The sequence below is a fragment of the Diabrotica virgifera genome, chromosome 6 (assembly GCF_917563875.1).
Source record: "Diabrotica virgifera virgifera chromosome 6, PGI_DIABVI_V3a".
Taxonomy (NCBI): domain Eukaryota; kingdom Metazoa; phylum Arthropoda; class Insecta; order Coleoptera; family Chrysomelidae; genus Diabrotica; species Diabrotica virgifera.
This window is the reverse complement of record NC_065448.1, coordinates 8165935-8181067: the sequence shown is the minus strand read 5'-3', so window position 1 is coordinate 8181067 and position 15133 is coordinate 8165935. Positions and strand designations below refer to the sequence as shown.

Here is a 15133-nt window from a genome sequence, read left to right as displayed (position 1 = left end):
CCAAATGGCGAGAAAAGCCAAAATTCATAAAAAAGTGACATTCCTTGTTTTTCCCCTGTACTCTTCAAATGTATACTTTTAGTTTTTATATAATTTCCCTCGGTAATAATGTAGTTTTTCATTCTGCGTTTAAATTTTTCAAAAATACTTATTAGTTTTCTCAGGATTTGAAAAAAGAATTAATGCATTTAAATAGCATTACACCAAGATATTGCGCATACCCCCTTAAGTTGTAATAATTATTATAAACAAAGGCTCACATTTTATTTATTATCAATAAAATTACAAACAATCTAATCATGTTCTATAATAAAATAACAAAATCATCATTTTTATGGTTCTACCAAAACACACTTCCAACACGAATCGTTTTTCTCCCAGTATAATAATATGTTCTTCGACTTATCTCCTATCCGTTTTTCCTACTCCTCTCTTGCCTGAGAACAAATGTTTGGGCATTTTGTTACCGATGAACCTGTCAGCTTCACCCTTCAATCCCATCTTCTTGACCTTCTTGGCAATAGCTCTGTGGGCGATCTTGGCCAATTTCTTCTTCATAGCTACATCCTTCACACCCATTTCGTTCCTTGGAGGTTTAGACAAAGATCTGAAACATTATTAAATAAGTCAAATGAGCCAGGAACTAAAAATTCGAACTGTTATCCTCTGATGCCTTTTAATATGTAAATATGTATAAAGCAATACAGAGTGATCAATTAGTCAACAAGGGGATCTATAATACTACATCCACAACCTGTCGCTCACTGAGAAATCATTCATCTTATTCAACTTTAACAACTAATATAAAAACGTACCTTGATCTGTTCAGAGAGGTACTGTCGCTCACTTCCATCCTCATCTTCTTGGCTGGTGGACCCATGGATCTGCTTCTTTGCTTAGTATTCATGTAATGAGCATCTTCATTATCAGAAAGGTCAACACCCAATTCAGCCATGTTTTCACGAAGTCTTGAAGCTGATCTTCCTCTAACCTATAACAAAACACAGTATCTTAAATTATAATATTAATGATTCTAACCCGAGAATTGTTTTACCTTAGCTCCAGCCGTCCTTGGCATAACAGGTTTCCTACTTTGTTTGTTAATCCTTGCCTCATCTTTAATGATGGCCTTCTTGTGTCTAATTTGGAGAGCCAACTTCTTAATCTCTTTCATGGTGTCATCCAGTTCCATCTTAGGTACCAGATACATACCGGTTTCTTCCCTGTATTCCTCGTCCTTCTCCAATTCTGCCAATTTTTCAAAAATGTCGGGATCAATGTAATCAGCGATGTTATGGCCTTCCCAAATTTCTGCAAAATATCCGTGTAATATTAAATGTTACAATAATTAAACAAAAAATGATTACCTGGTATGATATCATGTCTTTCTTCTTCTGGTATATCGACATAATGTTTCTTAAGATCCAGTACATAGTCATCTCCCTCTTCTATTTCGATGTCTCTTTCAAGTTTTCGTTTACGTTTTTCTCCTATTAATTGTTTCTTGGCTAAAACGCTTTCAGGGATACATGGGGGACGAGCCTTATCATCTCTGGGCTTAGGCGTGGCTACATGTAAACGATTTAGTACACCATCAACCTTGAAATAGTAAACACATATAAATCCACAAGGAAACAGGTTTTCTTGTAGCTGGCTGTATACCATATGTCACAATAAAATTTAAGTAAAATCCTTTATAAAAGGTATATAATATTATTATTATACATATACCTTTTATAAAGGATTTTAATATCATTATGATAGAGTCAACCATACGTTATTGTTACATAAGATCGAACAGTTAGGTTTCTTTGATCCTCTGCTTAGTTGGATTCGAAATTATCTATTAGATAGAAGGCAGATAATTCGTATTAAGAATTATTTCTCTAATGAAATTATAGTTAAATCGGGGGTACCTCAAGGCTCCCACTTAGGACCTATCTTTTTTAATTTATTTATAAATGACATAAATAAAAGTTTCAATTTTGCTCAATTTCTTCTATTTGCTGATGACCTTAAATTATTTCACATAATTACCTCTGATTTGGATCGCTACAATTTGCAATCAGATCTTAATAATCTTGTGGAATGGTGCTCACTTAATGGCATGGACTTAAATGCAAACAAATGCCATGCTATATATAACTTTTATTCGACTGAGAAACTTTGAGAATAATTCTTACTATATACGGGACCAGTGGCGGCTCGTGGCCTTGGAGACAGGGTCGGCAAGGTTTTTTTGTCTCCTCATATAGGTATACCATCAAACTAAAAGGCTTAATTCATCATAGGAGATTTTGTTGGTTTTTTGCTTTTTTTTATTTGATGTTGACATTCTCTCTTGTTTCATGGTGTTTCGACAATACGTGTTGATTCTTTTGAGACAAGGTAAATCCCGTTTTTTTTTTAGGCAGAAATTGGTGGTAATAAGAAGATTGATAAACAGTTTGTTGTAATGAATTGCAGTACTTACTACATAGAATTATACATACATATTGTGCAACTTATCCCACTTTCTGAAAATATTTGGACCAGCATAATTTTTAAGTACCTAACTTGTAATAATAAATATCTTGGAAATTCTTTGGCGAACGTAACTTTTAAATTTTAAATCGTCAAAGAGGTCAAAAATTTGCAAATCTTCAAAATTCTAAAAACGAGTATCATTTGCATATAATAGTAGGTATCCAAAATTTCAAGATATACTTACTCGTTTTTCGAGAATATGTATTATGTCGTTGTCTTTTTGGGGTGGTTCGGAAAATCAAGCGAATCCAAAACGTCACTGCGTATATATTGGAAACTACTATCATTACGAAAATCTCTGAGATTTTGCACCAGCTTTCGTATTCTATTTTTAGAATAAATAATGTCAGTTGACTGATTTTGAACAACAAGGAATATCTTGGGCAAACTCTGTCTTAAAAATATTTTAAAAAATATTGAAAGAGTCATTAGTATTTAATAAAGTTCTCAAACCGATTGCTTCACGGATCGAGGTATCGCCACTTTCAAAATCATCGCCTTCGATAATAAAATCAAAAACTTCCAAAAGCTGTTCACGAAAATCTGCTACAGATACTAAAACTATAAGAGATAATCTGCTTAGATAAAACTAACCGAGATTTAAAATTTCATCGCGTCTGACAAACTGTTCGCTTTTTTTTTCGAAACAAATTTGTTCTAAAGCAGTAATCCGTTTAGGTGAGCTAAACTGGCAAGAAAAGTCGATATTCTTTATTTTTTTACACGTATCATGTAAAACTAAATTCATTATATGCGCATAATAGTGAGTAAATAAAGCTTGTGATGCAATAGTTTTAACTTTTGCCTGGAGACTATTCAATTTACCACTCATCACAGCAACGCCGTCATAAGATTGCCCCAATTTGCCCTACCAATTTATTTTTGGTATAAAAAAATTTGAATCTGTTCTTTAAAACACCAAAAATATATTCTGCCTTATTGCTGTTACTCACATCTCTAAAACCTAAAAACCTCTCATAAATATTACCACGTAACGCGTATCGAACAAAATAATTGATAATTATGAATGACATGATAATCAGAAGTTTCATCTACTTTCAGTGAAAAGCAAATGGTTTTCTAAATCTCAGATTCAACAACGTTATTCAAAATTTAACTATTTGATTATATGTATTATGTAGTTCATTCTGTATTACGAATACATTTCGAATCAGAAAGTAAATAGGTATTTCTAAAACAATTTTATTAATTCTCTATAATTACTTTGATTTTTAACAAATGCTTCGATCCATCATGTCCACTAAATGATAATTCCTGACAACTTAAAAAAATTAAAATATCAATTAAACGACGTAAAACGGCGTGATTATTTTTGACAATTTCTACCGATGCATGCTTCCAAATGAAACACCGACCGGCAGACCTAAATGTGCCGTACTTGGCGCGTAACCTGCCATGCCGTATCTTCTATTGCCCACGGAGAAAAGTAATGTTCGCTTGCTCATCGACTTGTTACGTCGTCGTTGAGTTTTATAGCCACTTTACACGATGCAAGTAATTGCGCAATTAATTGCACAATTTCTTGCGCAAGAACTTGTGCAATAAGTTGCAACTAACTTTCTGCAATAAAGTGATTACACGGTGCAAACAATTGCATAAACTGACATGAAATAGACAGAAACTTTGACAAAATAGCATAAATTTTAGGTTATGTTTGTTTTTACAAATTAAATGTAATTTTTTGAGTAGAATTATCAGATATTAGATTAAAGATGTTAGATTATAATTTGAGAAAATTATAATATTATGTATTAAGTATAACAAAATCAATTAATACCTAATCCAAGTATGTAATACATATTATTCATTTACAAAAGGAAACAAGTTGTAAGAAATAAAATAGTTTTTTTTAATCCCTATGTTGCATAATTAAAGTTATTCACCTGAATAATATTATCTGTGAAGCGTGAAATTGGTAAAAAGTTCCTCTAGTTTTGTTAATAAATTGTTTGGTTTGAAATTTAAGATGACAGAAGTTCAATGTCATCAAAATCTTTTATTTGTTGACAGCAGAAAAGTAAAAACAAACACTGTAGCCTTAAAAGTTACTAAAAATATAACCAAATTGCAGAAAAAATTGCATGAAAAATAGGACATGTTCTATTTAGCTGCAACTTATTCTTGCAGCAAGGAGTTGCAGCTTTTCTGTGCAATTCGCGTATGACACGATGCAATTTCTATTGCTGCAAGAAATTGTGCAATTAATTGCGCAATTAGTTACATGGTGTAAAGTGGCTATTACGTGTAAATTGTCAAGCTACGGATGTTAGGGACGGCTAGCCGAAAAGTCAGATAAATGGCTCGGATCATCGATTTTTTGAGAAGTCTGTTATGCGCAGGGATCACTTAACGCTCGGATTGATCAAATTCTTTTAAAAACCATGACTAAAATTTAGTCTGTATTATCTGATAGATTTTTTTTTATTTCAGAGATACAAATATTTAAAAAATCTATATCTATAAATGTGTGGGTCGGCACTGCCGACCCTGCCGACCCTGACCGGCCGCCACTGTACGGGACACTAGGTTACAATTAGTTGACTTAGTTATAGATCTGGGTGTTATTTTTGACACTAACTTGAATTTCAACCTACACATTAATAGCATGGTTTCTAAGTCATTAAAGATGATTGGCTTTGTTAAAAGATGTAGCTATGACTTTACGACTGCTCGTTCTTTAAAACTTCTTTATTGTTCTTTGGTTAGACCACATTTATATTATGCATCATGTGTTTAGTCACCTCAATATAACTGTCACATTAATAAAATCGAACAAGTTCAGCGCAAATTCTTACGTTATTATGCTTATAAGATGCATTTAACTGGTCAAAGTTATGAGTCTTTACTGCAAATTATTCGACTTGACTCATTACAGAGTCGTCGTCAACATAAAGATCTTTGCTTCTTATATAACTTAATTCATGGTCATAAATTCTGTATCTCACTCTTAAATAAAATTGGTCTATGTGTACCTTCAAGAACCACCCATTCTGTGACCACCTTCCACGAAGTCATTAACCGTACGAACTATGGTTCAAGTTCCTATCTCTGTAAAACTATTAAATTAGCAAACACATTATCTCCGCATGTTGATTTCTTTATGAACGACTTTACTGCGTTTTCCACACAATTACATTTATATTTAACTTAATGTTTTAATTTCAGGACTGATTTGTCAATTACTGTTATTGTCTTTGTTCTAAGATAAGTTGTATTATTTGTCAATTGCAAAATGTTTTAGATATTTAGATTTTATTACTTTATATTATAGGACTAGCTCTCAATTGTTAAATGAGAGCAAGTAATTTTATTATTGTTTATTATGTATTTACCAATTTTGTACTAGATCTTATTTTGAATTGTTTTTCTAGTTTGTGTGACATTTTAATTGTATTATGTACTAATGGACTTCGGTCCGTCAATAAATAATAAATAAATAAATGATAATATGTATTATTATTATATCCCTTTTATAAAGGATTTTACTTAAGGTGATACAGTAGCGATCAACAGGTAGCAAAAACGCGTTCCAAGATTGCGGCTGTAATTTTGAATATTTTTTCAAGATATTTGGCACACATATTCGTAATATAATAGAGAATGGCGGTACAGAGCCCAATTTGAAAAATATATTAATATGTGGAAATCACTCTGTAATTAAATACAATATTAAAAAAACGAGCCTGTACCGCCATTAAGAAGAACAAAAAAATACACTTTCTTCAAATAAACTTTTTTATCCGATGCCTAGATTTTGTGTCATTTTGGAACTACTAAAAATTTTTATTTCATTAGTAGTTCCAAAATGACACAAAATCTAGGCATCGGATAAAAAAGTTTATTTGAAGAAAGTGTATTTTTTTGTTCTTCTTAATGGCGGTACAGGCTCGTTTGTTTAATATTGTATTTAATTACAGAGTAATTTCCACATATTAATATATTTTTCAAATTGGGCTCTGTACCACCATTCTTTATTATATTACGAATACGTGTGCCAAATATCTCGAAAAAATATTCAAAATTACAGCCGCAATCTTGGAACGCGTTTTCGCTACCTGTTGATCGCTACTGTTTCCTCTTAATCCTTCACATTATCAATGTGAAGGAAAGTATCTATATGTGTTTACAAAACATTTAAGTAAAATCCTTTATAAAAGGTATAATGGTATAATATAATATTATTATTTTTAATAGATAGATAGATAGATAAAGTTATTGATCTTTTTGTATCATTTACATGACGTAAGACAAGTCACAAACATGGTATACTTATAGTACAATAAGTAGGTTATTATATGTAATAATTAAATTTAAATTACTTAAAACTTAAATTTTTTGTAAACACATACATATAGGTACTTTCCTTCACACTGATCATTTATACGAAGAACACAAATAAGAAACCTTAAAAATTTAAACAACTAATGTTTTCTTAGACTAGTACCCGTGTGGGGTAGCGTTGAATGAGAGGAGTAACAATAAATAATAAGATCACAAACAAAAACCTACACAACAGAACCAGAGTTACAGCTGTTGTGGAGAGCTTGCAGATTTAAATGGAGATGGGCGGGCCACATGGCAAGAATGAAGGATGAATGGTGGACATGCAAGTTAACTGACTAGAGACCAAGAACAGATAAAAAAGGAGGAAGACTATCTACATCTACATGATTAATTATTTATATGGGAAATAAGCCACAATTAAAATGAAAAAAATAATTTTATTAACGTTTCGACGTTATATATATAAATATTGGCAATATCATTTTAAAATCTTCTACTTTAAAATGTATCATATGTATCTGAATTGCCGATATAAATGAGTCAAATTAAATAAATTATTAGAAGAATTTTTTTTACTAAGCAACAACATTTTTGTTTCCATTAGTAGTATTTTGTATTTTGACAACGGCACCCGATTTGGGCGTCGAAACGTTAATAAAATTATTTTTTTCATTTTAATTGTGGCTTATTTCCCATATAAATAATTAATCATAAAAATGCCACAAGGAAATAGCTTCAGAACAATACATCTACATGGTGGCAATATGATCTGTGAAATATGACAAAAAATTTGATCCATACTGCACAAGCACTCTGGATACAAACAGAGGAGGCCTATGTCTTAAAGTGGACTTAAAACGGGCTGATGATGAACATAGGCCATCAAAAAAATCGTAATTTAAGGAGGACATGAGAGGCTTATTCCAAGGCTTTCTCTAATTGATTTTGTCAGGAAAAAATTTGGGATATTACACAACTCCTTTATCTCTAATAGTGCAAGTAGCTCAAGCAACTGGTGTATCATAAAGTGTGGTGAAGAGGTTAATTAAGTAAGGTAAAAACAATCAACTTCCAAATTTGGTTCACCCAAAACAAGCATTTCGTCAACCTAATCTGTAAACTGAGTAACTCTATTTATCCAAATTTTACAGGAGACACAAAAAACTATCCCTCTAATGACTAATGTGAATACTATGTATCTCCCATTTTAAAAGATAGTATAAGAAGTCGCTATTTACAGGTAAAAATTTGCACATGAGTAATTTTTGATAAGTAGGAACTTTTTGAAACAGATGACAGTAATTCAGATAATTATGGAGTTACGCAGTTTACAGATTAGGACTACGATTTGCAAGTCCCGTCCCAAGTCATCAGTTAATCCAATTGAGGAATACATTACAAGAAATATCCTTTATACTAATGATGGGGTTCTCGAATACCAAGAATCGACTAGTATTTGATTCCTGAAAGTTGTTAATGTCTGGAGAACTTAAACAGAAGTATTCAGATACTAGCTAACAAAGTAATCACTATTTTATAAAGGTACTTGGTCTTGGCACTCAGATATCAATACAGTAAAACCTCAGTTAACCGAAATAATTGAGGGGGAGGCTGTTTCCAGGGATAACCAGAATTTCGGTTAAAAATAACATTATTTTTTGTATTCTTGTATCAAATTACATGGTATTATTGGTCCAAGTTGGCATTAAAAAATAGTATGAGGTGATTTTGTAATGTTTTCTTTAATATGTAAATACAGACTAAAGAAAATGAACATGTTTTTTTAAAGAAATCTTTTATTTTCTTTTGTGTTTTCCTTTGATAACGATGTTTTGCAGCTATATCTAATGAAGGAATACATTAAGCTATAAATAATTACAGTAGAACCCCGAGTATCCGTGCTCGTCGGGACCGAAGGGTGGCACAGATAATTAAAAAGCACGGATAATCCAAACATGTATTTCTTATGTATAATACATATTATGTACGTATACACATACATAGTACCTACCATAAAAAATAACAGAAAAAAATAAATCTTTCATTATGAGTCTCTCTTTCGTCATATAGAGTTTCCGTCAAGTGATTTACGATGACGCTATTTTGATAAAACCTCAAAAACGCAACTTGAGTAATAGAAAATCATAGCACGGATAATCCGCAGCACGGATAATCCGCACCCGGATAATCGGGGTTCTACTGTATATCCAAAATCATATGAAAAAATGTTCTGAGCTGAAAATGGCCACTATATGCATCCTAGAGTTAAATATCTACAATGATAAAAAACATGTGTTGTATATTTAATTGTCTTATTTAGTTGTATGAAAGCAATGTTGACAAATTAACATTAAATTGTTTTCGTTTTGCAATAAAAATTTACTTATTATTGACGAAATTATTGAAACTGCCAGCCGTTTTGGTTAAACGACTTTTAGGATTCTTTTTTTAGGGCATGCAAATTTTTAAGGTTTGTGAGGTTTTGAACTATGTCTACTTACCTTTTTGGACCTCATCTTCTGATCAACTCGGAAGCTCAACAATTTCTCGCAAGCTTCAGTCTTAACTTCCATCACACCAGTGTCATCTACTGTCGACATTTCTATAACAGTCAATTGTTTATCTTCTTCGATCTCCTGAAGAACTTTCCTTTTTTCCTTTGGCAATTCATCTAATTTGATTATATCGCATTTATTAGCAACAAGAAGAAGAGGTTTGTTGGCGAATAATGGTTTGATTGATTCAAAAAGTTTTACCTAGAAAAGCAGAGATTTTCATACAGTTTATACAACAAATATGTTATAATTGCTTACTAAAAGTTTTTAAAAGACAATGCTTTTAAAAGAATATGCCATGAGAGCATATTATACAGGGTGTAACAAAAAGGCAGGTCATAAATTAAATTTTATATTCTTGGAACAAAAATAGTTCCATTGATCCTAACTTACCTTAGTACAAAATGTGCACATAAAAAAAGTGAAAGCCCCGTTGAAGTTACGAAAGAACTATCAATTTTTTTTAACCCTTTCAGTCACACTGTACCTCAAGAGGTACATTTATTATATATGATTTCAAATATCAATGGGAATTGACTTATATATCCAAGAAAATATTTTGCAGGTCAAATATCATGTTTAATTCGTAGATGCCTGCATTCTGCGCGCAATTTTGTTTCTGCTTGACAGTTATAACCTGATTTGAAATTAGTTCGTTTGAGTGACATTTGCAATAGGTTAGGACAGTCTGTTTGTGTATGTTGTTTTTGCTGTTTATTTTTGAGAATAAACCTCGGATATATGTTTCGTAGGTAAGTAAACACTGTAATTTATGATAGTATGTATTAGTTTCTAAAATGTAGATGATACAAAGTAGTAATCTGGGCACCTCAATTAGATGTACCTTATGAGGTACAAACTGCTTTTAAGGATATTTTTTTGACAAAATGAATAATACACTCACCGGCACAAAATTCCGCCACCCAAAATTTTTGATTAAGTTTGCCAATCTATAACTTTATTATTTGTATTCCGATTTTCAAGATCCTTGCATCAATTTGTAGGTACATATATTGATGTCGTTTGTTATTATTTTGGTAACAAAAGTTTTTTGCTTAGATGACATTATACAGGGGTGAATGGAAGCGTTGTTTTTTCTACTAACTTTAAAAAATTCTGTGGAAAAATTGGAGGGCTGATTTTGTTTCATACTCCTTTTGTATTATCCTAGAGGTATTACTAAGGTTTTGTTTTTTGAATTATCCGAATATATCTTTTCTTTAGAGCTGTAATAAAAACACTGCTTTGAAGGTTTATTTAATTAAAAATATTAAACGCACTAAAATTAACAAAACAAAATTAACAACAAAACAAAACAATTCAATAGCGGGTAGGTCCACCTCTTGCAGCAACGACTGCTCGCATTCCGTTTAGCATCGAATAAAGATGTGTTATCCTTGCCTGAGAAATAGCCCGATATTCCTCTACCAGGGCCATAACGGTACCAAATTTTCTGGGGACCTAGGATGACAGCAAATAGCTTTTTTTAATTCATCCCATAAATCCTCAATAGGATTGAGATCTGGACTGCATGTGGGCCATTCTATTCTCATCAATCCAACCTCTATTTTATGAGTCAATCAGTGTTTTTATTTACAAAAAATGGTACGGCTCTTACAAGAAAAGAGATATTCGGATAATCCAAAAAACAAAATTTTAGTGATGCCTCCGGGATAATATGACAGAACTATGAAACCAAATCAGCTATTCCATTTTTCCACAGAATTTTTTAAATTTAGGAGAAAATACAACGCTTTCATTCACCCCTGTATAATGCCATGCAAGCAAAATTTTTTTTGTTACCGAAATAGTAACAAACGAGATTAATACATGTATGTACCTACAAAGTGGTGCAAGAATCTTGAAAATCGGAGCACAAATAATAAAGTTATAAATTGTCAAACTTAATCAAAAATTTTGGGTGGCGGAATTTTGTGCCGGTGAGTGTATATATATTCATGTAAAACATGTTATTTCATGAAATATTTATTTTCAGGTATGGCTAAATATAGTAAAAAACCACTTAGAAATGAGGAGTTACTATATTATCTTGAAAATGACGATGACTCAGATTTCCGGATCTTGTCTATGAAGATGATGGATGGGGGGGATGATACTCAAATGGAAACTAATTATGAAATAGTTAAATTTTTGAATGAAAATGCTCGTTCAAATGAAGAAGAATCTAATTTTCAAGATCTAGAGGATGATTTGGAGCAAGAGACAAACAACGACCAAGAAGTTAGAGAAGATGATGCAAATGGCAGAAATTGTTTTGCTGATTTTCATAATAGATAGGGTCTTAAGTAATTTTCTAAACAACTATTCTTTTTTTGTATTTTGTTAGATGATAATAATAAATTTACTTCTAGTATTAGGATAAATTAAATACTAATTAGTTGATTTTGTTTTTTTTTATGTAACATCCTTAAAGGCAACATGTACCTTGTAAGGTACAAGTCTTAACAAAAAAAAAACATATGCAGGGGCAGTTTTTTTTATTACGTATTGTTTTAGTTACCTCTCTCAAGCATATCTACCAAATTTTATAAGTTTTGGATGCCTCTTTCTAGGTGTGTGACTGAAAGGGTTAATATATCAAGAACTACATTGAGAGATTTTCTATTGAAAATGGACATATCCTGGCATTCTTATGGCACGAACATTTAAAAAAAAAATAACACTGAAATTATAAAAATTCTAGGGGGGTTTTGTTTCCTCAAACCCCCACCTCCCCCCAAACTTTTGTGTATGTTCCCATTAAATTATTATTGTGGTACCATTAGTTAAACACAATGGTTTTAAGTCTTTTTTTTACCTTCTATTATTTTTTCGATAAGCCAGTTTTATCTAGATGCAGCTTCCTTTTTAATATGTTTACATAAAAATTTTATGAGGGTTTTGTTCCCTTAAACCCCCCAAATGTTTGTGTACATTCCAATTAAATTATTATTGTAGTACTTTTAGTTAAAAACAATATTTTTAAAAGTTTTTTGCCTCTTAGTATTTTTTCAATAAGCCAGTTTTTATTGAGATTTGGCTTCTTTTTGAATATGTTTCAAAATACAGTAAAACCTGCCATATCCGGATCAATGTGGCGACAGACCGATCCGGATATGAAAAAATCCGGATATCAAGACCACTTCTGTGACCACTTCTTTTATAGTCTCTGAAGCGTTTTTTCCTTCATACATTCCAGTAATCAACGCCGTCAATAACTTTCGTCGATAGACACGTTTTATAGATTCTATAATACATTATTTCGCCACCATTTTTATTTATTTTAGGTCGGGATGAGAGGGTGCATTGTCCAACAGCAGGACTGCCTTTCTCGGTAAATCCGGATGGCAGAACCGTCCGGATATGGGGAGGTTCGGATATGACAGGTCCGGATATGGCAGGTTGTACTGTATACCTAAAAAATGTGAATTATTAATAAATTTTCATATTATTACCAGGTCCCTATACTTAAACATTTACAAACTTTGGTGGATTTTACAAATGGTCAAAATATCTCTATAAAAACTGGCTTGATGAAGAAGTACTAAGAGGCAAAAGAGTTTTAAAAACATTGGGTTTAACTAATGGTAAAGTTTGGGGGGCTTAAGGAAACAAAACCTCCATCAATATTTTCAATAAAAAATCTCTATAATAGTTTCTCTCTCTAGTTTTCAAAAATCTCTCTAAAATAGTTTTTAATATATTGGAAAAAACTGATTTTTATTTTGTAACTTCAAAGGGCTGCAGCTTTTATTATGTGCACATTTGTACTGAGGTTCAATTGAACTAATTTTGGTCCCAGAATATGTGACTTAATTTATGATCTGCCTTTTTGTTACACCCTGTATATTTTAATATGTTGACTGCTAACTATGAGACAACTCATAGATACAGTTGAGTCCGTGAATCTTTACCCATGCGTCATCATTTAAAGCAAACGAAATAAGTCGATGATAAGTCAGAAATTCAAATTTACTAAACGCAACAGCAAGTGACAGTAAATGACTTGCTGTTGCGTTTAGTAAATTTCAATTTCTGACTTATCATCGACATATTTCGTATGCTTTAAATGATGACGCACGGGTAAAGATTCACGGACTCAACTGTAGATAGTGTTATTTTCTGACACCAACTACAGGTAATCTTATACCCAGGCACGGATCTAGAAATTCATAATAGGGGGGTCCAGACTTACTTACTGATCGTTTGAAAATAAGAGTTGGCAGAAAAAAATAATAAATAATAAAAAAATGCTTATAGACTAAATACAATAGGGGGGTCCATAGACCCGTTGACCCCCCTCTGTATCCGCGCCTGCTTATACCTAAATAGTAATATAATGTCATTAAATTAAATTGTCATTTTAGACTAGATTTCTAAAAATTGCTGTGGCAGTCAATGTGTTAATGACAAACCATGTTAAAAGTTGTTGATTTGGAACACACTGTATATTCAGAATCATTGAATTGTTTATTTACTTACTTGTTCATCTAAGTTATGTCCACACTGTTCAGATAGATCCAAAAAGTATAAAACACAAGCTCTAAGATGCGCCAGGGCTGTAACAGCCTGCATTTCAATAACGTTTCTTTCTTCGAGAGAATGATCCAATATACCGGGTGTGTCGATGACTTGCCAACGCAAATATTTGTAATCTGTGTGTCCTACATATAAAGATTTTGTTGTGAATGCGTAAGGTTGAACTTCCACATCGGCTCTTGTGATTTTGTTGATGAAAGAGGACTTGCCAACATTTGGGAAACCTAAATTAGGGAAATAAAAGACATTTACACAACTATTAAACTAGAGCCACTAAAGGCACATTCAAACCCATAATTAATACATAATAATGAGGAAACTAATTACCGCAGATAATAATAGTTCTTGTGTAAGGGTCAATAGATGGTAATCTTGCCAAATGCTGTCTAACTTGTTCCAAATAAGACAAATTAGCTGCTTGTCTCTTCATGATGGTGGCCATACGCCCCAAAGCGGCTCTCTTAAGCTGTTTGCACCTGTAAAGCGAATCTCCATACTTCAAAAGTCTACAATAATCTTTCGCTACATTGTCTATTAAATGTCTCGCCGTATTTAATTGACCCAGAGCTAATTTGTAATGGTCTTTGTCATACAAAACGTTCATCAAATCAGCGTAGAATGGATGGACGTCGTCCAGTTTGGGAAACTCTGTCAAAATCTGTGTTAACCTATCATGAAAGCTTTGTTGGGAAAATTTAACCTTTCTCGTATAAAAAGCCCTTATTCTACTGATTTTATATTGTTTGTGGACTACTGTAGGTGTCTTCCTTTGCGTTTTGGACAATATAATATCTATAAAGTCCTGAAACAAAACAGAGATAAGAATTTTCAAAACATTGAGCAATATTTAATAGATTACCTTTGCTGTAGGAACTACAGCTATTTTTTTGAAATTGTACATATTAGACATTTTGAAAATCTGTTGTTAACTTTACTGCCTGAAAATATAAAAAAATATTTAACTGCAAATATGTTTTTGACAAATTTCCCACGTGCTACACTTGTAGCTGGGGAGTTGAAAGGAAGGTTGACAGTGACACTAGTGACAGTGACAGTTGTTCAATGCGTAAAATTAAGTTGCGTGTACAGTTTCGTTATCCAGCAACTAATACGTTCTAATAAAAGGGCGAATAAAATAATTTTAAGATATATATGTAAATAGAAATATTATAGAGAGAAGGAAAAGCTTTTCTGGGAAAGTTCTTAAA

General features: G+C 32.1%; 1 protein-coding gene across 1 annotated transcript; it reads right to left on the bottom strand.

Annotated features, from left to right (window-relative positions):
* Positions 1-251: 251 nt before the first annotated feature.
* LOC114349473 (nucleolar GTP-binding protein 1) lies at positions 252-14975 on the bottom strand. The gene is made up of 8 exons (XM_028299857.2): positions 14785-14975; positions 14253-14727; positions 13869-14149; positions 9333-9587; positions 1368-1599; positions 1055-1311; positions 816-991; positions 252-607 (listed from the first exon to the last, which is right to left on the bottom strand). The coding sequence occupies exons 1-8, from the start codon at positions 14833-14835 to the stop codon at positions 403-405; spliced, it is 1932 nt and encodes a 643-aa protein (XP_028155658.2). The 5' UTR covers positions 14836-14975; the 3' UTR covers positions 252-402.
* Between the last annotated feature and the right edge of the window lie 158 nt (positions 14976-15133).

Coding starts and splice junctions, on each gene's coding strand:
- LOC114349473 (XM_028299857.2), bottom strand. CDS start 14,835: ATGTCTAATATGTACAATTTCAAAAAAATAGCTGTAGTTCCTACAGCA. Junction 1,600..9,332: donor AGAAGATGAGGTCCAAAAAG/GTAAGTAGACAT, acceptor TACTATTTCAAG/GTTGATGGTGTACTAAATCG. Junction 1,312..1,367: donor AAGACATGATATCATACCAG/GTAATCATTTTT, acceptor GATATTTTGCAG/AAATTTGGGAAGGCCATAAC.